Below are 26,837 nucleotides of genomic sequence, written 5' to 3' on the forward strand. Positions count from 1 at the left end.
CCAGCATATCTGTCGAACGCAGAAGGATACCCACAGCTGATTGGTGGCCCGAGCTCCCTGGGGGCAAAGCCCAGGCCCAGCCCTCGGGAACTTGCAAAACAGTTGACATAGGACAACCACAGAATCCCTGAGGAAGGGATGGGTGTGTACACGCACATTCGGGAGCGAGGTGGGTAGCACTTCACCTGGCTGGAAGAGACGCCGCTGCTCCCTGCACAGGACAGTCTGCATCCCCTCCTGACTGTACCACTTGGCAGAGTGTCCCCCACTCCGCTTCGGTCCACTTGCAACTAGAGCCACACCCACCCTCTGTGCTCAGATTCATCTGCAGTGTCGACTGCTTAGCTGCACTTGGAAGGACAGTAAGACACCCAAGCTTCTGTCCCCTCCCATAGAGAAGCAACTCAAACATGCAGTGTCTCAATACAAGACAGTGTGCCTTTGTGATTACCGTACCTCTTTCCTTATCTATAAAACACTGCATCAAGTCTACTTACAAGTCACCCAGTTTCTCCTATCTTCACATTTTAGGTGCCATCTTTCTATTTTTCACCTTGTATCCCACCCAGGAGCTGATCCTGTCTCTCACAGCCAGCAGGACATTTGAGAATACACTATAAGCTGGGTGCTCTCACACATTATTTCACTTAATCCTTGAAATAATCAGTATCTTCATTTTACACATAATAGGATATTAGCAACAGCCTCTGAGCACCGTAACAGTAAATTTATATATGCCATGGCTAATCCTCCCTAAAAGCTGCCACACCGATCTATATTCCCATTTTGTAGATGAAGAGACTAAAGGTGCAGCAATTAAGTGGTAGGGAGCACGTGGGAGCAGCTCTGTCCAACTCCAAAGCATTTCAGAGTTGGGCCAAGGGACCCATCCTTGGAGTAATACCTAAGGAAGAGTACATCGATGGTTAGGGTATAAAAATTTATTACATGTACAGAATATGACCACTAACGAATGCAGACAGGCTAGGACACAATGATACCGGATGGAAGATGGCTAGCTCTTTGGAAAGTGAACAGGTTTGGGTGGCTCGGAACCTCATGCCACGCGGAATGGTCAGTCAGAAGGGAGAGCACATGCCAAACGCTGCGGAAGGTCAGGGCATCGAGTGACTGCTCTGCGTGCCCACTGCCTTCCCTGTCTGATCTGGGGCTTCAAAGGATGCACGCCCGGAAGCAAGCAACTGAAGCAAAGGGGATTCCTAAGGTGGCCCAGGCTTGTCTCTGAAGTCACAGCAACACCATTTTAAGCAATATGTTTAATTGGATGATTTCCACAAACTATACACGAAGTTTCTAACCATCACAATTCGGTGAAGTACAAAACATTAAGTTACAGGCTGTGGGAAGAGAAGGCAGAACCAATGGTGGCACCTTCCAGTCCTGGTTGGTCTAGGGGTGGGGGTGGGGGAAGGTTTCGTTTTAAACTGAGCCCCTCATTTCAATGTACAAAAGAATTACTCTGATCGATATTAAATTGTATTGAGAACAAAATGCACTAAAAAGCAACTACTACTCTATGTTGGGGTGGAAATGGGAGGAAAGAATGAGTCCTTCAAAGCAGGAGGGGAGACAGTTGGGGGAAGGTTCTGCGGCTGTGACCCCAGGTGGTCACTCACGCTGCTCCATTTTTACTTTCGGTGGTCTCAGGAAGGTCCGATTTTTCTTCTCTTTCTTCCCCTTTGTATTTGCTTGGAAGTTTCGCCAGCTGTCCACACGACCATCTCGACTTTCCTGAGCACAAAAGAGGTTTGGGGGTGAGGAAACTAGCTGAAGAGAAGAAGGGCCTGGACCTGCTCTGCCATCCCCGTAGCCCAGCCCGTCTCAGTCCTCTGGAATAATCCAAGAGTAGAACAGAGCAAAGCTTTCCTCCCACTTCCACAGGCCCACAAAAAGTGGCATCCCACCCCTAGAAGGCAGGATCAGCTGCAGTTTGGAAGAAGAGGACAATATCATCACAACATGTGCCGGGGACCTCAGGGCTGGATATTTAGCAGATGCTCTTTCTAATCCTCACAAACAAGCGGCCGGCAGCGGGTAATGCCGCCACCATTTCACAAATGACAACACCACAGCTCAGAGGTTATCGCTTTCTCAGAGTCATACGTCTAGCCAGCAGGACAGCCGCTCTTCCCACTGCACCCTCCTTTGGCCCCGCAAAACTCGGATGGAGGCTCAAAGCCAGCACGATGCCTAGCTGTTACGCTGAGAGGGCCCCGAGGGTCTCTCCCTGCTTATCAAGGGACTTACTCATTTTCTCTCTCTGCATATAAGCAGGGGGACAGAAACACAGTTATCAACTCTGGTTAACCAATCCCTAGCCCGAGACCTGAATGTATAGAAGAAAAGACACCAAACATGGCTCCATTCAGGAAACTGGCTGAGTACCTGAAGAATGTAACCAGGGTGTTACAGAGGAGTCAAGTTCAAAAGCCAGGATATCGGGGTCATAAGAACCTCAGTTTCTGCTAACAGACCTCTTAAAGTAGGGCACCACTCCATGACCACCCCCTAATCTAAACGTGCAAAGCATTTTTCTCGAGCCCACTTGGCAGCTGTGCCTTCCATAATCTCTAACAAGCCGTTCAGGGACCCTCCCTGCCCGTGCCAAGGCTAGAGAGCATACAGGCAGCTGAGCCAGGACTCATTCTCCAAAGCTCCTGCTCTTCCCCACACATCCCCTTTCCCTGATCGTCTGCCCCAGTCAGTCTTGGCAATGCCCCAGGAACCAAGTTTCTATGCTGGAAAGTTTTCTTACTCTGGAATGAAAATCCCTGACCATCCTGGAAACTTACCTCAAAGTTTTTCTGCCACTCCCTTTCTCGTTTGGCTTTTTCTTGAGCTTCAATCTCTTCTTCCCTTTGTCGCTTCCTAGGAAGAAAACCAAACCAGAGTATTTATATGATACTTAGAGACTGTCTTAACCATACAAGTTAAGCCACTCCAGATAGAAGCAAGTATATAAGGTAAATCAATTCCCTAGGGTTCTATAAAAATGGCTGTCTGGAAAAGGCTCAGAGCCTTTTCATGAACGTCTTCCTCTAAAGCACACAGATGAGACCGTGGGCAGGGCTACAGGGCAGGGTATAAATACCCCGGTTACACAGACAGACATGTAAGGCTGTCAAGGCCCCGCCAACAATAATCGTAGGTTACGGGCTCCGTCTATAGGTTCGGGGCTCAGTCCGGGAGAAAGCCATCTCGAGAACCCAGGCCACCCTACTTCAGTAGAATGACCATTACAATAGCAGAGGTCCTTATTCAAGAGGATCTCTGGACAAAACCCAATTTCATACAACCTCAACTAGCAAAATACGGTTACTGCTAAACACCAATCAACAATACAAAATACGTAAGTTAAATTTACCTCAAGATTTCTGATAAGTAAGGAAATCATACTTTGGGACAATAAATATTTTGTAAGTAATTACACTATACAATAAATACTACAGACTCATCAAAGCTGCAGCCACTAGTCACACAAAAGGTTCTGGCCTCAATAACTCTGCCTATTTAACGCCAGGAAATCAGGAAGAAAACACATAGCACTCTTGGTTAAAAACTCCCTAAGGACAAGTCTATTCAATATTTCCCAAAAGTCAGAGACAACTTCTTACCCTCGTGATTCAAAAGTTTGGCTGTTTCAGATAACTATTTTATACAGTTTCTTAAATGATGTACTATAGAATTCCTTGATTAGAAAAATCCTTCATTAGGAAAATCCCCAAAGACCAATTTTGGTTAATCTAGGTACTTAGATGGATTAAATGAATATACTGATGTATACCTTTCATGCATCTCTTTGGCTTCTCTCTCTTTCCTTTTAATTTCCAGCTCGGCAAAGAGTTTCATGGTCTGTTTATATACTGCTTGTTTGAACTACAAGAAAATTAAGAACAAAAGAAAATAAAAGTCAGTATTTTATCAGCAACTTAAATCAAGCACTTTTAGATGGAGCCCAAGACAAAAAGCAGATCAGAACCGGCAAGGAAGAAAGATTTCAGAGGGCACTACTTAATGATGCTCTCTCCCGGGAGATAAATAACAACCACCTAGGAGAACCTTCCATTTTCTCCATGTGGATGATACACAAGAAACTTACTCTGGTAAAAAACACCAAAGAGAAAAAACTACCTGCTTCTCACAACCATGTGGGAGGACCCTTTCCTCCAAAGAACTTCGAAAAAATAACTTTCATTCTCTCCTGTTACAAATCTCTTGTAATTGCTCTGGGCTAGGCACCAGCTGGGTACTAGAAGTTGCTATCAAGCAGCCCCCGTCTCTGGAGTCTACTGACTAGAGCAGAGCGTCAAAGCTACTAGTTGGGTGTCCCCCACCCCCCATTATCTGTTCTCCTTCCATGTAAAATCCCTTATCTTTAGGTACCTGGTCACCCAATGGAGAAGCCCGTATTTCCTAGGCTTCCTTGTAGCTAGGTGTGGCCATGTAACTTAGGTTTTAGCCAATGGGATATAAGGAGAAGTGATGCAGCAATTTCCTGGAATGTTCTTAGAGGGAGTACGCTTATCCCTCCTTGTCCCCTTCCTCTATTCTGCTGTTTGGCACATGGGTGAGGTGATGACACATCCTGGACTGTGAGGATGGGGGCGACATCCTTGTTGGCAGAGCCACAGAGAGGAGAATGAGTCCTTGGATGACACATGGTCCAGTGCTGCCATACCAGCGGCCATCTTCCCAAAGACTACATTATACAGGACAGAAAATAAATCACTGTCTTGTTCAAACCACCATCATCTTGGGTCTCAGTTGTATGTATCAGTTGAACTGATGTTCTAACTAATACGCAGACGGAAAAAAAATAACACAACATAAGACAGAAAACAGAACTATCTTTAAAACTTTCTTTCCCCAAAATATAAAGTATTTTAAACATACAAAGAAAAATAGAAAATAACCCATCATGCAGATTTCATAGAGCCTAAGTTCCAAAAGCAGAGACACTGGAGCAAAGAGTAATATATGGAGAGAAAGGGAAGTAAAGGAGCCCCAGAATGTGTCACTTCTTTTTAATACTGTTATCTGCCAGGCATTGCTCAATAAAAGCAATACTGACAAACCCCAGTCCCTAATGAGGAAAAACATCAAAGGAGTGAGGGAGTCTGTAATGAGTATTTTAGTATCTTTAAAGGCTCCAACTCCCTTGGATGGACGGTTACTGATGATTGAGTTTTTTATATCCTTTTTCCAAATTTTCTATCATTAGCATGTGTTCCTTTATAATCGGGGGGGGGGGGGAAGACAACTTAAAAAAGTTACGGTTCTTAAAAACTCAGGAGGACCAAGGAGTATTTATGAGAAGGTCTTCAGAAAAGACCAGAGAGATCATTAAAGGGAAGGGAAGAGAAAATAAGACTGAGGAGAAAAAACTGAAATACTGGGACAGAACAAATCCAAAACAGGTGGCTAGTGCGAAAGGTGACCTCACACTTCACAAGCAGTGTTACTACACAGAAGATGGGGCCAGTCACTGCCAAGCAAGATCACTGAAGCGAGAAGTTGTAGGCAAGTCTCCCTAGCAAGACAGCCTCTCTCGTATAAATCTTTAAAAACAAGGTAAGTAGATGGTAAGTTACTTATTGATCTAAACTGAGGCAAGATTAGGATGACTGAATTTTTCAGCCTAGTGAGGCAATCAGACACAAATAACTAAGTAGAATTTCTCTCTCAGCCAATCTCCACTAAAGAACCCAATGGATGAAGCAATGTTCTCCAGTTTCTCTGTAAATTATTACCTGGAGCACAGTGAGCACCCAAGGCTGGTAGAAAGCCATTCACTAGCTGGTTAGAGTCACCTGTGGTTGCTCCCACAGTGCTCTATGCCAGTTACAATTACTACTATACTTATGAGATTCAAATAGCACAGAAATTGATGAATGTGGTTATACAAATAAATGCTTGTGGTTTCTTTTTATTTTTTATTTTTTAAATATTTTATTTATTTATTTGACAGAGAGAGATACATCGAGAGACACATCTGCCTTCGCCTCTGGTCATGATCCCAGGGTCCTGGGATGGAGTCCCACATCAGGCTCCTTGCTCAGCAGGAAGCCTGCTTCTCCCTCTGCCAGCCGCTCCCCTTGCTTGTGCGTGCTCTCTCTAATAAATAAATAAAATCTTTAAAAATAAAAAATAATAATAAAATAAATAAAAATACCGCTGTTAAATTAGGTACAGGTGAGACACCTGAAAAAGATTGGAAAACGAAACATCCGGGTGGGCTTGCACTTTTGAAGACCTTAGCTTGCTGCAGCCTCCTTTACCCGGCAAAGCAATAAAGCTATTGTTCCTCTTTACCCAAAAACGAAACAAAACCACCAATGAATCATATATAGCTAGGATTTTGCTCTTGGTTTTTGTTTCACAAATACCTAAGTTTCAACGTACTGCAAAAAACATTAGAAGTAGAAACTATGGATCATGCTTTGTGTGTGTGTTTTATTAAATGAAGTCACTGGCAAACGCCAATCAGCAGACACACATTCAAAGAAAAGGCCATGGCCCTATGACAAAAAAAGGGTGAGGCTTAAAAGTAGGTGTATGGACATATTGAAATATTTTAAGTCAAAACAGAATGTTTCCAGCACGTATGCGTCATTCCTTAGGCTTCCCTCTCTTTAACCCAGCAATCAGTGCGCTCGAGTGCAGGAGACCGAGTGGCTTTTCCCGTATCTCACTCACCAGCTCAGGGTCGTCCTCCTCCACATTTGTAGGTTTTCCTTCCTTCTTTAATTGCTTTTTTCTCTCTTTCACCTAAAAAGAATTTTTTTCATCAAAAAATTGAGAATATCCATTAAGCTGCACACATAAGGCATGGGCACTTTCTGCAGGTACAGGCAGGACAAAAGGTTTACGTGGAAATAAAATGAGCCTCTGCCCTTCCCCTCCACGACAGCAATGCAATCAAAGGAGAACTAAGAACCAGGGGTCTTCCCCCTAACCTCATCTAAAATCCAATCCACCAGGAAGGATGCAAGGGAACCAGCAGGGAACTTGTCCCCAACTCCTCAGATCCTAGGCCAGAGCCAAAGAGCCTTGGATATGTTTATCAGATTACCCATTTCTCTTTTGCGGCCAGTAGTTATGTGTTTATAGCAAAGAAACTGTATTTGTCAAGTTTTAGAAGAAGCTATCAAATTTGTGGCATTAAGTTTAATTGTTTTCTGGTATTTCAACAACTGCATTATTGATAATTTTCACTGTGAAACCCCCTTAAGCCAATCATATTAACTGATGTTTTTTATTGCTTTGGTCACCACTGAGATCTAAAAAAGTAAAATTAAATATACTCCTTCACACAAGAATGTCATTACTCTATTAAACCACCCACTACTGATCCAGCAAAAAGCCAGTGCCTTCCAAGCTCAGAACAACGCTACTGCCACCTTGTGGCCAGAAAGCCAGAGGATGGCTCCCTTACAGGCAAAATACAGAGGAAAAGTAACTACCACAATAATTTAAGGAGAACTTGTCAGGTCCTTTTCTGATTTCGACCAAAATCTGACCTATAGGTACCACTTCCAACACATGACCAGCAAGACATAGTTATGGCCATCCTTCTCCTCTTTTTACTCATTTTTTTCATCTCATTTGGACTCATTATTATTATTGGTTATACAGTTCTGTTTCAGATTCCAAAGCTCTTCAAAGAGAAGGTCACACCTATATTCACTCCCAACTGAAATAGCTCTTACGAATGGCCTCACGATTCTTGCCCCAGCAAGTAAAAAATTAAAACAAAGACCCTTCTTACCTCAAGCAAGCCATCTTAACACTTCCCACCACTCGGGAGATTTAGGTAATGCAAAAAAATAAAACTAGCTATAACTGAATTTATTTTAGTTGAATCCTTCCCAAACCCTGTTATTAATACAGATATGCACCTCCTATTTTAAAAAAAATTTACTCATGTCCCTTGCCAATCTTTCTCAAGCCCATGTTCCAACCCCTTCACAGAGACAAGAATAAAAATCCAGGGTCAAGGATCATCATGGCTGCTCCACTCTTCCACTCTCAGAACTGGGTAATGTGACAACACTGTGATGAGAGGGCATGAGAGGACCTCTCTCCGCAGCATGGGGCTGGTAAGGAAAGAGGGAGAGGCAGCCTCCTAGACACTCCACATCCTGCGCTCTAGGGCACACACCATTCATGAGCACCACAGCAAACTTTCGGAGACCAGATAAGAGGTCACAAGTTACACCAGTAGGTACTGCTATGTTAACATTTACCCTCCTGCAAGGTGCCCAAGGCTTGCTAATACTTCCTGTAAACACAGCAGCACTATAAATACTTACAGTGTGTTCCACGTATTCTTTTCCTGCCTGAATTACATCCAGGGCCCTCTTCTTTTGTTCCTGATCCAGTAGCAACTTGTAAGCTTTGTCCACAGCTAATGCAAAACATTGAAATTAACTGTTTCTGCAAACACCCTCTGAAAGTCTGAACTATACTCAGGCAGTGTAAATGGACTTGTGCCATCTAAAAGCATTCCCTACTTTGTTAAATTATTTATTGTCGTTAAACTAATTTAAAAACATACAACTATAGCAATGACTTTCCTTGAGAGCCTTGGAAAAAATTAAATATACCCTCAAGACTAAATACACCACATCTAGATTTAATTCAGTGATAAAATACTTCCAATTATTTTTTTATGTTCAAAAAAGAAAAATGATCCTACGCAGTAACAGTCTTTCTTGGCACATAAAAGTTTTAACAAAGCAAAGTTAAGATCTATTTCTTAAACAGCAACATTCTGCTTTGGAATGACAACTGTTCTACTGGAAACCACAGCTTGTTCATCACCAGAAGACAAAACTGTAACATTCCTTTCTTGATCCAGGACAAGGAACAGTTAGTCCCTAGCATTGATAAAATATTACTCGGAAGCAGGTAAATTTACAAATACCTTCAAAAGCCTTTTGTGCTCTGTCAGCATCATCTTGGTTTTTGTCAGGATGCACCAATATGGATAACTAAAATAAGAGGAAAGTTAGGTTTGTCAATAAGAGGAACATTTAGTAACTCTCCACCTGCACTGCGCCTCTTTACAACCAAAAGCTCTAAGATGTTATGGCAAAAAAGACTGTCAGCTGGAAGCACTTTTAACAAATTAATAAGTATCATAAATGTGTAGAAATACTGGTCCTTAAAATTCAAGCACCAAAAGGTAAATGCACAGCTGAGAAACACGTAGGGTTTTAATCACAAAGTTCAGAACAAATATAAGCCTAGTATTATGAGGCTGCTGTGAGGATGCAGAAGAGAGACTTGAAAGGCACCCAGTTCCTATTATGTTCCTTAGAGCGCTGAAGAAGCATAAGCACATATGACATATCATCTCTTTCCTAAAAGAACTTTTAATATTTAAAGTAGTGGTTCTCAAGGCGGGGGACGAGGGGATGGGTTCAATAGGTGATGGGGACTAAGGAGTGCACTTGTGATGAGCGCCGGGTGATGTGTGGAAGTGCTGAATTACTATATTGTCCCTGAAACTAATAGACACTACATATTCACTGGAATTAAAATAAAATCTTTAAAAAAGAAAAAGTAGTGGTTCTTAGTTCTGGCTGTGCTCCAACCCTGTAAAGTTTTTTTTGTTTTGGGGAGTTTTTTTTTAAGATTTTATTTATTTATTTATTTGAGAGACAGCACGCGCGCACGCACAAGCAGGGAGAGGAGCAGAAGGAGAGGGATAAGCAGACTCCCTGCTGAGCGTGAAGCCCAACTCAGCCTGGTCCCACGACCCTGAGATCATGACCCGAGCAGAAATCAAGAGTCGGATGCCCAACTGACTGAGCCACCCAGGCGCCCCCAACCCTGTAAAGCTTTTTAAAAATACAGGTCCACTTTCTACCCCCAGACCCTCTGATCAAGCTCTGGCATCTGTACTTTTTAGACCTCTACTGGATTGGGTATCAGATGATAGTAAGGAATTAGTGTTAACTTTGTTAGATGTGACAAGTAAGAAATGCAAGAAAATGTCCTCTTTTTTTCCTCGGGGGGATACATGATGAAGTATTTGGGGTAAAGTATCACGATGTTTACAATTCAGCCAAAAACATATAGTTAACAAGGTGAAGCGTTGCCTACAGACGATGAGTATATGGGTGTTCACTGCTCTACTCTATCTTTTTAAAATGTAATTCAAATGTTTTATAATAAAAAAGTTAAAATAAAAAGCAAAAATCTCCACACGTGATTCTTTCAGGAAGCCAAGATTAAGAATCACTGACCTACTATCATGGACAGACCAAAATCAACTAGTTAGAACAGTGGGACTCTGTTGGGGGAATGACAGCAAGTGGGAATCAAATGCTAAATCCAGCATTATTGGAGCCAGAATCCTGGGCTCTAATTCCAACTTCAATCACCTTCTAGCTGTGAGACCTTGAGCAATTCACTTAACCTATCTCTGTGCCAGTGTCCTCCTCTATAAATGGGACAATACCAGGTACCTCTGTCTTACTGGGTTAAGGATGAAATACTCCAAGTAGAAACTTAGCATACTGTCTAACATGCATTGACAACAGTCAGCATATAAAGAGGACATACTATATGCCAAGAAAAAGACACACTATTCTATGTGTATTGTGTGTATTACCTCATTTAAATCCTCATAACAACCCCACTAGGTAGGCACCGTCATGATGTGCATTTTACAAATGAGGTAACAGGCACAGAAAGGTTGAAAACTTGTTCAAACTGCATATAAGGGGTACGGCCAAGACTGGAACTCAAGTCAAATAGCTCTAGGGCCCACACTTTTTTTTAAATATTTATTTATTAGACAGAGAGAGAGAACATGCACGAGTGGGGTGAGGAGCAGAGGGAGAGGGAGACGGAGGGAGAGAAACAGAGAGAGAAGCAGACTCCCCACTGAGTGCAGAGCCTGATGTTGAGACTCCATCTCACGACCCTGAGATCATGACCTGAACCAAAACCAAGAGTCGGACGCTTAACCAACTGAGCCACCCAGGCACCCGTAAGGCTCATACTCTTAACTATTAGATCATATTAATGACTAAAGAACTCTTACTGAGTTCTTTGTACAGCTACATAAATAGCTGTTCTGACTATGGATGTGAATGTTTGACTGCTAATGCATTATATTAGGAGACTTGAAATTTTAGAAAAAAGAAAAAAAGCTGAACATAGGTACAGAGTAGAACTCTATACAGCTAGAAAGTTATATAATGGAAAATGCCTGAGTAGGCAAAGATAAAAAACATCTTGGCTTAATAGTAGATCAGAAGATGATTATGAGTCAGCAATGTGCGGGCAATTACGGTATCGAAGAAGCAGGCACAACACTGGATATGAACAAGTGTGTCCTGCAGGAGCTGAGAATTATATTCGGCACTGGTTAGGTCCTATTAAAATATGAAGTACATAAGAGATATAAAAAAGTTGGGTAAGGTTGAAAAAAAAAAACATGAAATATACAGAAAATCCAATTAGTAAAGACAGATTGCAGGAAGTATGATTCTTCAACCCCTAGAAAGAAAGGCTGGAGGTTACTCAGCTATCAAAATTGGAAGGGTTTTTTAAAAAGGCTACTATAAAATTTTGTAGCTCAAGCTATGAAACATCAGACTGGGCAAGAAAGCACTCTATACGAAACGGGGTATCTCCTGGGTATTTATTTAAGTTTGCAAAAGATAAAATTATTGAGGAAGGAGATCTTAAAAATAAACTGTTACGAAGGGCATCTGGGTTGCTCAGTCGGTTAAGCATCCGACTCTCAGTTTCAGCTCAGGTCATGATCTCAGGGTTTTGAGATTGAGCCCTGTGTCAGTCTCTGCGCTCAGCGGGGAGTGTGCTTGAGATTCTTTCCTCTCCCTCTCCCGCCCCCTCTGCTCCTCCCCTCTGCTTGCTTTCTCGCTCTCTCAAAATAAATAAATAAAATCTTAAAAAAAAAACAAAACTTGTTACGAGTCATTTAACATATTCTCCCTGGGAAGGCAGAGAATTTAATAAGCATGACTCCAGTAAGCTCTACTGTTCTATCTTGTATTTCTCCTGATTAAGGGGCTGGGAAGATTCTATTTGGCTATAAAATTCCTTCTATTCAGAAGTCAAATTCATTCTGTTCTTCTCTCTCACTCCCAACCGTATGCCTAGATTTGAGAGTGGGTAAGGTGCTGTCATAACCTTCAGAAGTCTGAATGCAGCTGTCACTGAGCTTCATGGCCTACCAATAAACCTACTGCTGCAGGCGGGCTGTGTGAATGTCAAAGGCAAGCCACGGTCTCGAAATTATTTACAAATTTTGTCACTGTGAGGTGTTTTTTTGCTTTGTTTTGTTTTTTTGTTTTTTAAAAGAGTTACACAGCCTTAACATTAAAAAAAGAAAAGTTGAGGGGTACCTGGGTGGCTCAGTCAGTTAAGCGCCCGACTCTTGGTTTCAGTGCAGGATATGACCTCAGGGTTGTGAGACTGAGCCCAGCGTTGGGTTCCCCACTCAGTGGGAAGTCTGCTTGAGATTCTCTCTCTCCCTCTCCCTTTGCCCCTCCACACCACCCCCTGCTGCTCACACGCACCCATGCTCTCTCTATAAAATAAATAAATCTTAAAAAAAAAAAAAAAATTAAATTTTGGCCCACAAGTCATTAAATAGCAAGTCCTAAGAGAATCATGTGCTTACTGTATTTCCAAAAGGTTCAAACTCCATCTATTACAGCGAAACAGTACTGTACCTGTCGAAACCTCTTTTTTATTTCTTCATCTGTCACTTCAGGATCTATCTGAAGAACCTGGAAGAATCAAAATCAAAACTGTAAAAGAAATTAAAATAATTTATGAATTTAACAGGTGTCTAATAATTATACAAATTATAATCAGCATCTAGAACAGTACTCAGCATTCCAGAACAGTGCCTGGCACACAGTTCTAAAAAATGCTCAACAGGGTGCCTGGGTGGCTCAGTCAGTTGAGCGTCTGCCTTCGGCTCAGGTCATTATCCCGGGGTCCTGGGATCGAGTCCCACATCGGGCTCCTTGCTCTGCAGGGAGCCTGCTTTTCCCTCTCCTCCCCACTTGTGCTCTATCTCTGTCTCTCTCTCTCAAATAAATAAATAAAATCTAAAAAAAAAAAAAAACACTTTTTTTTTAAATGCTCAAGAAATATAAATGAGGGGTGCCTGGCTGGCTCAGTCAGTAGAACATGCAACTCTTGATCTTGGGGTCATGAGTTCGAGCCCCACATTGCGTGCAGAGATTACTTTAAAAAAATAAAATATTTTGGGGGCGCCTGGGTGGCTCAGTCGTTAAGCATCTGCCTTCGGCTCAGGTCATGATCCCGGGGTCCTGGGATCGAGCCCCGCGTCGGGCTCCCTGCTCGGCGGAAGGCCTGCTTCTCCCTCTCCCACTCCCCCTGCTTGTGCTCCCTCTCTCGCTGTGTCTCTCTCTGTCAAATAAACACATAAAATCTTTAAAAAAATAAAATAAAATAAAATATTTTTAAAAAGAAATATAAATGACCAAATCAGTTAAGAGAGTAATAGTTATACCACTTTAGGGTTCTCAATTAATACAGTAGCTACATTTATTCCATCAGAAGAATTTATCTTATACCCAGAGACATGTTTCCAGACCACGCTGGGTTTTCCCTTCATTCATTATGAAAAGTATCCCCCTACCCACCCCTACTCATCTTTGCAAATGTGGAGAAAGCATAAACATGCAGCAGGGAAAAAATTAGGCTGGCTCCCTGATTTTCAATCCAGAAAGGTCCACTGGGCTCCACTTTCTATCTGTAATTCACATGGGCCAATGGTTCTCAGCCCAGAGTGGACATCAGAATTGCCTGTGAAGACCTGTGAGCGATGCCGGGGACCTACTCTAGAAAAGTCTGATTCCAACTCATTAGAACTGAGGTACAGCCAAATGGAAGGATCGCCACAAATACATATATTCATTCAAACATTTACATAGTAGCTACTACCTGCTGAACACACTGCTATGTACTAGAAAGGCAAAGATGAATAAACAGGGAAAACATATATTTTTTTTTAAAGATTTTATTTATTTATTTGAGAGAGAGAGAATGAGAGACAGAGAGCATGAGAGGGAAGAGGGTCAGAGGGAGAAGCAGACCCCCCGCCGAGCAGGGAGCCCGATGCGGGACTCGATCCCAGGACTCCAGGGATCACGACCCGAGCCGAAGGCAGTCGCTTAACCGACTGAGCCACCCAGGCGCCCCAGGGAAAACATATTTTTTAAATGACCATATAATAAGTGCTTTTGGGGGAAGGGAATGTTATATACAATTAAAGCAGATGATTTCACAGTATAGTCCATGGATTCAACACAGCACCTAGTATTTATTTACTTGGTATTCAAGGCCAGAGGAAGGTCCTGAAAAGGCAGAGGGTGAGAAGAGTTTGTTAGAAATTCAAAAGAGTAGGCCCCACTTCAGTGCAACTGAATCAGAATCAATACTTAACAAGATCCCCAAATGATGTGAATCTTTAAAAGTCTGAGACGCACTGGCAAGAAATGATGGAGGTTACTTTCAGTTCTTCAAAGTTAGCAAAACTAAGGATCAGTTAGTAACAGGCACGGGGGGCGGGGAGGAGCAGCAAAGAGAAAAAAAATGAAAATAAACCTTGAAAGGAAAAATACATACTAGAAATTAAAACTGCAAAGTAATCCACCAAGCTTAGTCAGATGCTTGCAGTGTTTTTTAAAAACCTGGCAACAAGTAATGTCAAGATTTATTGCAAGTTTTCAAAACATTCCAACAGCCCACCTACAATAATAAAGTTATTGGTAGGCAATGAAGCTGAATCACCACTGCATTCGGCAGACTTTGGAAGGTTATGACAAGAGCATACCCACTCTCCAATGCTAGGCAGACACTCAGGGGGAGGGAAAAGAAGAACTTTAAAGCAAAGAATTTTCAAGATTCATTATGTCCCCTCATAACTTCCCAAGGGAGAAAGGAATTGGGAAAAAGTCACTCCAGAGGAAGTATGCAGCCATGTAAGAGTTACAGATAAAGGGAGGTAACTGTACATACACAAATATTCAGAGGAGAATTTTACCTTACCTTGGTTCTGGGGAAAAGAAACGTACTGGAGCAAACCAAAGTCCAACAAACCCCAGGTGTCCAAAATGAATGAGAAAGAAAACTTCCCACCTTCACACACCAAAAAAGCCTCCAATAAAGCTATAGCCCAGAACTAATCATACCAAATGTAATTCATAAGCCTTGACTGGTTCCCAAGTTAAATAAATAAAGTAACTATAACTGAGCTCTGAGGGACAACTGGGGCTGCTTGACTGTGGACTCCATTAGATGATATTATTGAATTAATGTTGTTTTTCTTAGGTGTGGTAATGGTGTTGTGGTTATGTAGAAATTTGTTCTTGTTCTGAGGAGATGCATGGTAAATTATTTAGGCATGAAGCCTCACAAGTCTACAGCTTACTTTCAGATGATTTGGCAAAAAAGAAGGTATATATAAGTATGTATACATACACACACAAACACACACACATCAACCAAAAGTTATTTTTCCAAGAGTTATATCACATGTGCACATGTGATCACAGGTAACAAATATTCACTGAGTGCCTTCAAAGCTAATCCAACTCCTTTCCTATCTTTAAAAGTTGGAGGTGCCATATGGGGCCATGAAATACAATGAAAACAGTGGGCCTATCCCTGTGGCCCAAACCTCTCTGAAGCCAGTTTCCCACTCAGTACAAATTTTTGGAGCACCTAGGGTTGCTAGATACTGTGCTCACTACTATTCTCATGGAATTTAAGGTCCATCAGGGGAAGAACAGACAAGTAATATGTAATTCTTATAAACATGATAAATGCAAAAAAACCCAAAACAAAACAAAAAAACATGATAAATGCCATATTACCAATACGGCTCTTAGGAAGCACACAGATCTGTTCAGATTCTTAGAAGGTTTTTCTGACCACCTCCTGTGTCTCAGGCTTTGGGAATACTACAATGAAGAATCCACAGTTTATACCTCAGAGAGTTAACTAATCATCTCACATTAACAAAAATGCTTGACATTTATATAAGTTTCTGAACTCAAACGGTAACAGCCTCCTTTGGGATCTTCCACTTGAAAAAGGAATCCAGTCTCTGTCACACCTGAACTCTATGACCTGTTAATAATGCGCAAGTACCAGAGTTCTATGAGATCAGTATCTTTCTTTCCAAGGTACTTAACCAGATAAACAGAAAATAAAGTCAGTGATGCTCCCTGCTGGCGTCTTAAAGTTAAATCAAAATAAGGAACACCAAAAGGACAGGACTGAGCAGGGACACAGGTTCATCCAAACTTAGGGAAGGCAGTGGGGAAGGGCCCTCAAACCTAAGAATAACAGCAGAACGCAAAAGAAAAGATGCTTGCATAATGGCTGAAGGTTAGACACATGTCCAAATAGGGAGCTGCAGAGATGGCAGGAGAAAAAAAAAATGCTCCCTGGATAAGGATTTCTGAGAAGACCCCTCAGATTCCCAGTCTACTGCCTCCCTTTTCTACCTGGCTATTACTGCATTACTCTCCTTACCAGAAGACCAGGCTGCTTACCTCTGTAGAAAAATCGGATTTATTTAGATGGGTCAATAGTTGCTGCACGAGAAACAAAAGTCATTCATTTCCTGTATCACCAGGAACACCTAAGATTCTTAGAGTCAAAAAGCAACTTTGTAAGGAGACAATGACAATGACGTCCACCTTATAAAGAGGCCAGCACATTTGTAGAAAATAGAAAAGACAAATATTCTAATGGATAGTCATGGAGTCCTGCCCATTCAAACACAATGTCCCATCTTCCCCAGTGTGCTGACCTTAGCATATCTTTGTGTAAAGATGTATATATTCAAACACACACACACACAGACAGTCAACCCTTGAACAACACCGATTTGAACTGTGTGGGTCAACTTACATACGGACTTTCTTTTCAATAAATACAGTATACTACTATAAATATATTTTCTCTTATGACTTTCTTAATATTTTCTTTTCTCTAGCTTACTTTATTATACGAATACAGTATTTAATACATATAACATATAAAATGTGTGTTAATCGATGTTTTATGTTATCAGTAAGGCTTCCAGTCAACAGTAATTATTAGCAGTTAAACGGATTTTCGACTGTGCAAGGGTTTGCATGCCTAATCCCTGCATCGTTCAAGGGTCAACTGTGTGTGTACATATATACACATTATGCATACAGGCTCAACTCAAACATACTTCCTATAGTCAGGACAAGAGCTACAGGGTAGTAATTTCCAGAACCACAGTAACTAGTAGGGCATTAAAAAAATCCTAGCCTTCATACTATTCCCAAAGATTTGTCATTTCTTGTCCATCAGATTCTCCATAGGAAACATGAATTACCTTAACAAATAAATGGTTAAGTTATATGATCACATGTCCCCATTTCATGGTACTATGTACAATTTAAGAGCTTGGTGAAACAGAAAGAATGTACCATCAAATTCTTTATCACTTCTCAAATTATCTTCTCCCTCCCCAAAATCAAATCAAAAGTACTTTTTTTTCTAAGATTTTATTTATTTTTTAAGAAAACTCTACACCCAACATAGGGCTCAAACTCACAACCTTGAGATCAAGAGTCGCAGGCTCTACCAAGTGAGCCAGCCAGGCGCCCCTCAAACACACTCTTTAAGCTTTCCATCTTCCCCTTCCCTTTCTGAGCAATACAATCCAAACACATTAAGTGGAGCCAGGCACTTAGATATCTGTTAGCAGACACCTACTCTGGGTGGGGCATCAAAATGGCCCAGAGCAGTTTCAGAGCCCATTTGGGATGAAGACAATGGTGACCACACAGGGAGTAGTGGCCAGTCACACAGGGTGGCACAAACGGGTGACAAGAGCATCCACACAGAAGGGAGGGGGAGACGAACCATGAGTGACTATGGACTCTGAGAAACAAACTGAGGGTTCTAGAGGGGTTAGCCTGGTGATGGGTATTAAAGAGAGCACGTATTGAATGGAGCACTGGATGTTATACACAAACAGTGAATCATGGAACACTACATCAAAAACTAATGATGTAATGTATGGGGATTAACATAATAAAATTAAATTAAAAAAAAGAAGAAGAAGAAGGGCAGCCTGACATGGAGGTACAAAGTGGGTTGAGGAGGGCATCTCAGTGGACAGGCAGCCTGGCATAGGGTGTTAATACCTAAGCAGGGTTAAGACTGTAAACATGGGAGGGTAGCCAAGTGTAGGGTATCAGAGCCCAAGAGGGATAAGCAAGGAAATCCACATGGAAGTAGAGCCCAACACCGGATATTCGACACTGAGCAGGGTAAGGAAAGTGTCCACAAGGGAAGGTGGCCTGGCATAGAGTACAGGAGCCCAAGCAAGAACATCTCCACAAAGGCGTGGCCTAGCATGGGAAACCTGTGCTTGGTGAGGTGGGTGCCGATGTGGGAGGGCATCCAATGTAAGAAGGGAGCCCAACAAGAGGTGTCAGAACCCAAGCAGGATGTAGAGAGCATTTGTATGGAAGTATGGCCGGCAAAGAAGTTGGAACTGAGCAGAGTGAAGAGGACCTCCATGCACAGGGGTGACCTGGAGTGTGGAGTTAGAGCCCAAGTAAGATGAGGAGGGTGTTCTCAGAGGAACTTAGCCTCACATATGGTGTCAAAGCCAGAGCAGGGTAGGAAGGTGCCTTCTTGATGAGGATGACGCTGGAGCCCCCAGGGGGCAGAGGGCAAGCACAGGGAGCCTGAGCTGGGTGAGGAACGCACCTACATAGAAGGGTAACCTGGCATGAGAATTTTGAGCTCAGGTATGGTGAGAAGGGTTTTTGCACAGTGAGGCAGCCTGGTGTTGGTGTCAGAATAAAGCAGGGTGAGGAGCGCAGTCACAAGAGGGAAGGAATGGCAGCTGTGAGATCAGATGCAAACAGGAGGACCAATTAAGTAACTATATATTTATTTATGATAATGGGAGCCTAGCTTCTCACTATGAAAGAAGGAAACCACAAACATGGAAAGGAAAAAAAATGAGAATAAACCCTGTAGTGCTGGATTGAAATTGGAGGTAAATACATGTATATACATATGCAAGCACATGCACCCATGCGCACACACACACGCACACACACACACTCACCCAATCCTTGGCCCTATCTACCAACAGGGTCTAGGGGTAGTGACATTCCCAAAAGCAATGAGTACACCTAGCACCCAAATCTCGATTTCTAAATACCATTCTTCACTAAAAGGAACCAGAGCTCCTCACTGAAATGATTAATTTTAGGCTGGGTCAGGAAAAGTACAAGAATGCCTAGTAATCAAAGAATGATGAAGACCTATCAAAAGATAGGATCTGGCTTGAAAGGTAACCTACTGGCCAAATTTGGGACAATCTGAGCAATAAAATAAACAATATCAAAATATACTGAATAAAATAGGAAACCCCCAATCTATACTAATAAATGAATAAATTGAAACTCTGATAAGGAGAGGGTATTTGCACAGTCTCAAAGTACCTCCCCATAAAATAGTTATTACAAAGAGGGAAAAAAGTAACTTCATGAATAAATTCAGCAGGTACCTCTTGAAGTGATCTGGTTAACATCATTAGTAATGGGATACAGCTAATGGAAATATCATGTACTTTATAAGCTGCAAAGAAAAGAATACAGTATCACTTCTGTGATATTCCTGCCAACATTGCATAAACTGAATCCAGCTAAAGAAACATCAAACAAAATCAAACTGAGAGATATGCTAAAAATAACTGGCCTATGATCTTCAGAAATGGTAAGTTACCAAAGTTAAGGAAATGCTGAGGAAGTGTTCCAAGCTGAAGACTAAAGGGACATGACAACTAAATCTAACAGTTGATTCTGGGCTGGATCCTTTTGCTATACGGGACATTGAGACAACAGGCATACTGAATGGGGTCTGAGAACTACATGGTAACAATGTCATCAGTGTTTGTTTCCTGATTTTTATGGTTATATTGTGCTTCAGAAGGAGAGTGTCATTTATAGGAAAAATACACTGAAGTATTACAGGGCAAAGGGGCATCATATGGACAACTTAGTATCATATAGTCCAAGAAAGTCTTCATAGTATACTTGTAACCTTTCTGCAAATCTGAGATTGTTTTAAAATGTAAAAATTCTTTAAAAATTACTCTTCAAAAGACAGGAGCAATGGATGAACCTTGAAGACATTATGCTAAATAAAATAAGTCAGACACAAAAGAACAAATACTATGTGATTCCACCTATACGAGGCACTTAGAACAGGCAAATTCAAATATAGAAAGTAGAATAGAAATAGACTGGGGGTAGGAGGAATGGGGAGTTATTGCTTAATGGGTTTGGAGTTTCTATTTGGAATGATGAAAAAGTTCTGGAAATGATAGTGGTGATGGTTCCACAACACTGAATGTGTTTAAAGCCATTGAAGAGTACACCTAAAAATGGTTAAAATGGTTAATTTTATGTCATGTATATTTTACCAGATTAAAAAAGTGGGGAAAAAAAGGTTTTTAAATAATAAGTGTTTTTATAAGATGTAACAATATTCATGTCAAAATTATAGTTGTAAACAATTAGAAACTAGTTTAAATATCCTACAATAAAGGAATTATAAAAACTTTAAGAAATGTATACACTGCTTCCAGTGGCAGGGTTGGGGGGAGGGGCAGCAGGTACCACGTCCAGCCGCAAAGCCCCCGAAGCAGCCCAAGAAGCAGGCCAAGCAGATGGACGAGGAAGATAAGGCATTCAAGCAGAAACAGAAAGAAAAGCAGAAGAAACTCGAGGAGCTAAAAGTGAAGGCCATGGGGAAGGGCCCCTGGCCACAGGTGGAATTAAGAAATCTGGCAAAAAGTAAGCTGTTCCTTGTGCCGGAGGCAATGATGATCCTTAATTCCATTCTTGTTTAAACATCTGGATTCCCTGTCATAGCATCTATTGTTACCTATAGCTGAAATGAAGTGTTGTCTTAGATCCTGTTGTATAATTAAGAATAAATTTTTATAAAAAAATAATCAATCATAAAAAAAGAAATGTATACAAATATTTTATATAACAATACAGCATTTAAAATAGAATGAAGTGCATCATCCTCGGTTTTTTGGGGTTTTTTTCCAAGATTTTATTTATTTATTTCACAGAGAAAGAGGGAAGGTGTGCACAAGCAGGGGGGAGCTGCAAGCAGAGGGAGAGGGAGAAGTAGGCCTCCCGCCGAGCAAGGAGCCCGATGTGGGGCTCCATCCCAGGACCCTGGGATCATGACCGGAGCCGAAGGCAGATGCTTAACCAACTAAGCCACCCAGGTGCCCCATCTTCCTTGTTTTAAAATAAAACTTTTTCGGGGCGCCTGGGTGGCTCAGTCGTTGGGTGTCTGCCTTCGGCTCAGGTCATGATCCCAGGGTCCTGGGATCGAGCCCCACATCGGGCTCCCTGCTCGGCAGGAAGCCCACTTCTCCCTCTCCCACTCCCCCTGCTTGTGTTCCCTCTCTCGCTGTGTCTCTCTCTGTCAAATAAATAAATAAAATCTTTAAAAAAAATAAAATAAAATAAAGTAAAATAAAATAAAACTTTTTTTTTTTTTTTAAGTAGGCTCCATGCCCAGCATGGAGCCCAACGTGGGACTTGAACTCATGACCCTGAGATCAAGACCTGAGCTGATATCAAGAGTCAGATGCCCAACCAACTGAGCCACCCAGGTGCCCCTAAAATAAAACATTTAAAATAATTGAAGTATGAACAATTAAGAGTGGCTATTTCTCTTAGGTGGGATTACACATGATTATTCTTGCTTTCTTTGTATTTCAAATCTTTATAAGAAATATGGTTTACTGGGGTGCCTGGGTGGCTCAGTCGTTTAAGTGCCTGCCTTCAGCTCAGGTCATGATCCCAGAGTCCTGGTATCGAGCCCTGCATCAGGCTCCCTGCTGAGTGAGGAGCCTGATTCTTCCTCTCCCTCTGCCTGCCACTCCCCCTGCTTGTGCTCTTTATGTGTCAAATAAATAAATAAAATCTAGGGATGCCTGGGTGGCTCAGTCGGTTAAGCATCTGCCTTTGGCTCAGGTCATGGTCCCAGGGTCCTGGGATCGAGTTCCACATCAGGCTCCTTGTTCAGCGGAGAGCCTGCTTCTCCCTCTCCCTCTGCCACTCCCCCTGCTTATGCTCTCTTGCTCTCTCTGACAAATAAATAAATAAAATCTTTAAATAAACAAATACGTGCAGCCAATTAAGCTGACTGTGCTCCTTCTCCATGGGGGCCCAGTGTGCCATGGCTGCAAATAGTAGCCTCCTTGGTAGTGTATGCAGCCTGTTGATTGTATGGGTTGTCCTAAGGGACCCTGGAGACAGCCCTTTCCAGTGGACACTGAGGTCTGACGTCATGCTATCTCCAATCTAGGCTGTAGACAGGCATGCGGGGTGCCTTTGGAAAGCCCCAGGGCACAGCAGCCAGGGTCCACATTGGCCAAGTCATCACGTCCATCTATACCAAGCCGCAGAACAAGGAGCATGTGACTGAGACCCTACACAGGGCCAAGTTCAAGTTCCCTGGTCGCCAGAAGATCCACATCTCCAAGAAGTGGGGTTTTACTAAGTTTAATGCAGACGAATTTGAAGACATGGTAGCTGAAAAGCGGTTTATCCCAGATGGCTGTGGGGTCAAATACATCCGTAATTGTGGCCCCTTGGACAAATGGAGGGCTCTGCACTCATGAGAACCTTGGCACTGCCCCCTCCCTATTCATACCCACGAATAAATCCCACTTCCTGTCAAAAACAAAAAAATAAACAAATAAATAAAATCTTTTAAAAAAAGAAATATGATTTATAATTAGGAAAAGTTTAAAATTATAAAACTAGGGGCACCTGGGTGGCTCAGTACCTTAAGTGCCTGCCTTTGGCTCAGATCATGATCCCAGGGTCCTGGGCTTGAGCCCTACATCAGGCTCCCTGCTCTCGGGGAGCCTGCTTCTCCCTCTCCTCCCCACTTGTGCTCTCTCTTGCTATCTCTTTCTCTCTCTCAAATAAAAATCTTTAAAAAAATAAATAAAATAAAACAAGATAAAATAGGAAAACTAAGGAAACCCAAAAAGTATATTTGCTTGTCTATAATCTTGTGATCATTTTTTGGTTGTTGGGTTTTCGATATTTGTTACTGCAGTAAAACAGAAAAACTGTAACAAGCAAACTAAATCAAAGTTCCTAAATTTATCAAGGCTAGCTATCCCTTCACATCTGAAAATAAAGTCCTATATATTTGGGTTGGTAAAAGATGGAGAATATTTGACAAGGTGAAGACCACCTCATTTTCCTTAACATGGTACCTCTCAAATTCTGCTCACAATAAAACCATCAAATCTCAATTCCAACTATACGACAAATTAAGCGTGTGTTCCGATGTAAGTCTGCGTGCAGCTACGCAAAGCTGCCCATCACAAAGCCACGGCAACATCAGACAGCTCACCTCAAATGGGTTCAAATTGAAGTAGGAAGAACCAGGACGGGTCAATCTTTCAATCTGATTTTTGGATGTTAGAACTGAATCTCTCTTCTCTATTTGTTTCACCTAAAATGAAGGGAGATAAAAACTTCATTAGTAAAGTTCAATAATAAACTCTGAATTGTCACCTTAACAAGCTACTGACATGTTCAGCAAACATTTGTCTACATGTGGAAGACAGTTGCCAAATGCTTTGGGAATAACTACAATAGTTATCATTTACTGAATTCTAATAATGTAAAAACTTTACATATATTTGTTCCTCCCAACCATCCTATACAATAGACATTACTATTATCCCCATTTCACAGATAAGAAAACTGGGACTTAGAGAGGTTAACTGACTTGTTCCCAACTACCCAACTTGTAAACAAGAATTTTAACTATAACAGTTTGAGGAATCAAGAACATTCAAACAGGGGCGCCTGGGTGGCTTAGTCAGTTAAGCGGCTGCCTTCGGCTCAGGTCATGATCCCAGGGTCCTGGGATCAAGTCCCGCAACGGGCTCCCTGCTTGGCGGGGAGCCTGCTTCTCCCTCTCCCTCTGCCTGCCACTCTGCCTACTTGTGCTCTCTTTCTATCAAATAAATAAATAAAATCTTTAAAAAGAACATTCAAACATAAATATATCACAGCCACCACTTTCGAAGAGCTTCCACTGTAATGATGGAAGATGTACCCGTGCTGTTCATACTTAATTTACAATTTTTTATTTAAGAAAAATATAATTATACTGAAATATATACTAAAAACAGCATTAAAAAAGTATATGGGAGGGGCAAGTAAATCTGCCTACCTAACTCGAATAGAGTTAGAAAAATCCCTGGCCCAGGGGCTCAGTATGTTGGGCACCTGACTTTTTTTTTTTTTTTTTAAAGATTTTATTTATTTATTTGACAGAGAGAGACACAGCGAAAGAGGGAATACAAGCAGGGGGAATGGGAGAGGGAGAAGCAGGCTTCCTGCGGAGCAGGGAGCCCGATGTGGGGCTCGATCCCAGGACCCTGGGATCATGACCTGAGCCGAAGGCAGACGTTTAACAACTGAGCCACCCAGGCGCCCCGGGCACCTGACTCTTGATTTCCACTCCGGTCATGATCTCAGGGTCCTGAGATTGAGCCCTGCATCCCGCTCTGCACTCAGTGTGGAGTCTGCTTGGGATTCTTTCTCTTCCTCTTTCTCTGCCCCTCCCCCACCCAAATAAATAAATAAAATCTTAAAAGAAGGAAAGGGAAGGGAAGGGGAAGGAAAAGAAAAGGTAAAGAAAAACCCCTGACCCAAAGACAATGCTAAGGAGAACAGGCACCAGGCAATGCCTGGAAAACATCCTTGGTGCCACTGTCAGAACTGTAATACTGGGCGCCTGGGTGGCTCAGTTGGTTAAGCGACTGCCTTCAGCTCAGGTCATGATCCTGGAGTCCTGGGATCGAGTCCCACATCGGGCTCCCTGCTCAGCAGGGAGTCTGCTTCTCCCTCTGACCCTCCTCCCTCTCATGCTCTCTGTCTCTCATTCTCTCTCTCTCACAAATAAATAAAATCTTAAAAAAAAAAAAAAAAAAAAAGAACTGTAATACTAGCTGAAATGAATGACTGGTATGTTATATACCACCTTTATTCCTATGACCAAAAGGAGTTTGGAAATAATTTCAGTAACATAAAAAGCCATTCCTTCTCAGTATCTCCCCTCTTCACTTTCTTTAAAATAGCATGCCACTCCCCACCCCCTATACTCTACCTTCTTTCCCAGACTTACTTTCCCTCATTGCACTTATCACTACCTGACACTATATTGTACATGTTTGTTTACTGCTTATCCTTCTCTATAGAATGCAAGCTCTGTGAAGACAGGATTTTTCTCTGTTGTTCACTACCATACCTCTAGCACCTAAACAGTACACTAGTACATGTCAGGTACTCAGTAAACATTGACTGAATGATGACTGAAGGGTCCTCCTTTAGGTACTTAGTCTCATTCAATTCAAACAAACCAGGATTGCTTTTCTTTTTCTTTTTGACTAAGCGATGGTAAGTGAAACAATTTCCAGTATAACTGCAGAGTAGTCATTAGAGGTCAATAAACTTTGGTACCAGTGTATCAACATTTTCAAGTTAATTGGGCATTTCAAAAGGACAAACTATAAAGGATGTGCTAATTCCATTTTTAAATTTAATACTTTGGAGAAACTACTATGTAACAAGCACTGTTAACAAATAAAAGATGAATGTGACATGGTGCTGAACTGAGTAGCTCACAGCCTAGAGGGGAGCAACTCCATTCCTCAAATCCATGCCAACTCAACAGAGGTCCATCTTCAGCTTTAACTCTTAAAAAGACCCTTTCTTATACACTAACTCCTTTAACGCTCATAAAACTCGTTTTAATATTAACTCTCGCTTTACAGAAGTGGAAATGGAAGATCTGCAAAATCAATGCCTTGAAAAAAATTCAATCACAGTCCAATTAACTGCCTTGCAAAAATCCAATCCAAAGTCCTCCGACTCCAAATGGCATGCTTTTCTCTCATTTATTCATTCACTTATTCAACAAATATTTACCAAGCAATCGCTATGTTCTAGGCGCTGGAAATGCGACAGTAACCGAGGCTCAGACCAAACTCACTCCAGTCCTAACATGGTACCAAGCTGTTATCTGCTTTAGGACCCATAACAAATTATTTCACCTCCCTAAACCTCAGGTTTGTCATCTGTAAAACAGTGATAATGCCTACCTGGCATGAGGCATAGTGCCTGACGTTCGCGAATGGCAGAAATAACCACTAATACAACTCATCACAGAGGACTAAGAGTGAACAGTGCTTCCGTTTAGAATAAAAATGAGGCCCAAGACGGTTAAGTCGCCCCCAAGAAGGCCACCCTCTGCCAGCCCCTGCCAGCCTCCGACTCCGCGGACTTGGGGACCTCTGCACGCGCCCAGGCACTTCGTTGGCCACACTCGTCCTCTACCCGCAGACGTCGGACCCGTGCCCCTTTTCCGATGCCCAAAGGATTCCCCCAGCAGCTCTCAGGCAGAGACGCACACACACCCCCAGCCCCCCGCCTCCCCGAAGGCCAGACAGGAGGAGCCGCCCAACGGTCCAGGCCAGGAAGACCACTGCCTTTGCCCGCTGGGAAAGTAGGACTGGGCGGGGTCGCCCCGGTGCCACTACTCCTCACTCCGTATTCACCTCACTGTAGAAGGTCATAAATGCTTCCTCGGTGCTCCCTCCGCCAGCCGAAGCCCCGCTCTCTCCAGGAGCCGCCATTTCCCCGGCCCAGCAACCACGTGAC

General features: G+C 42.3%; 1 protein-coding gene and 1 non-coding gene across 3 annotated transcripts; one reads left to right on the plus strand and one right to left on the minus strand.

The window, feature by feature from the left end:
• Positions 1–1,258: 1,258 nt before the first annotated feature.
• DNAJC8 (DnaJ heat shock protein family (Hsp40) member C8) lies at positions 1,259–26,837 on the minus strand. 2 transcript variants are annotated; one of them, XM_044913923.1, is made up of 9 exons: positions 26,735–26,837; positions 23,515–23,616; positions 12,738–12,794; positions 8,948–9,014; positions 8,334–8,428; positions 6,718–6,789; positions 3,806–3,897; positions 2,814–2,889; positions 1,259–1,683 (listed from the first exon to the last, which is right to left on the minus strand). In XM_044913923.1, exons 1-9 carry the CDS (start codon positions 26,810–26,812, stop codon positions 1,630–1,632), a joined length of 693 nt encoding a protein of 230 aa, XP_044769858.1. In that variant the 5' UTR covers positions 26,813–26,837; the 3' UTR covers positions 1,259–1,629. The 2 variants fall into 2 exon arrangements, with proteins under 2 accessions (XP_044769858.1, XP_021539291.1); XM_021683616.1 differs by having other exon boundaries at positions 1,259–1,752.
• LOC123324744 lies at positions 22,269–22,402 on the plus strand. Its single transcript, XR_006540011.1, has one exon. It is a non-coding gene; the product is annotated as a small nucleolar RNA SNORA70 (small nucleolar RNA).

This window comes from Neomonachus schauinslandi, chromosome 4 (genome assembly GCF_002201575.2).
Source record: "Neomonachus schauinslandi chromosome 4, ASM220157v2, whole genome shotgun sequence".
Taxonomy (NCBI): Eukaryota; Metazoa; Chordata; class Mammalia; order Carnivora; family Phocidae; genus Neomonachus; species Neomonachus schauinslandi.

What these genes read in the sequence shown, in the direction of transcription:
- DNAJC8 (XM_021683616.1), bottom strand. Translation starts at nt 26,812, where the DNA reads ATGGCGGCTCCTGGAGAGAGCGGGGCTTCGGCTGGCGGAGGGAGCACC. An exon ending in TAAAAAAGAGGTTTCGACAG is followed by an intron (nt 9,015 to 12,737) that starts GTACAGTACTGT and finishes CTCTTATTTTAG; the next exon opens with TTATCCATATTGGTGCATCC. An exon ending in AGTGGCAGAAAAACTTTGAG is followed by an intron (nt 1,753 to 2,813) that starts GTAAGTTTCCAG and finishes TTTTGTGCTCAG; the next exon opens with GAAAGTCGAGATGGTCGTGT.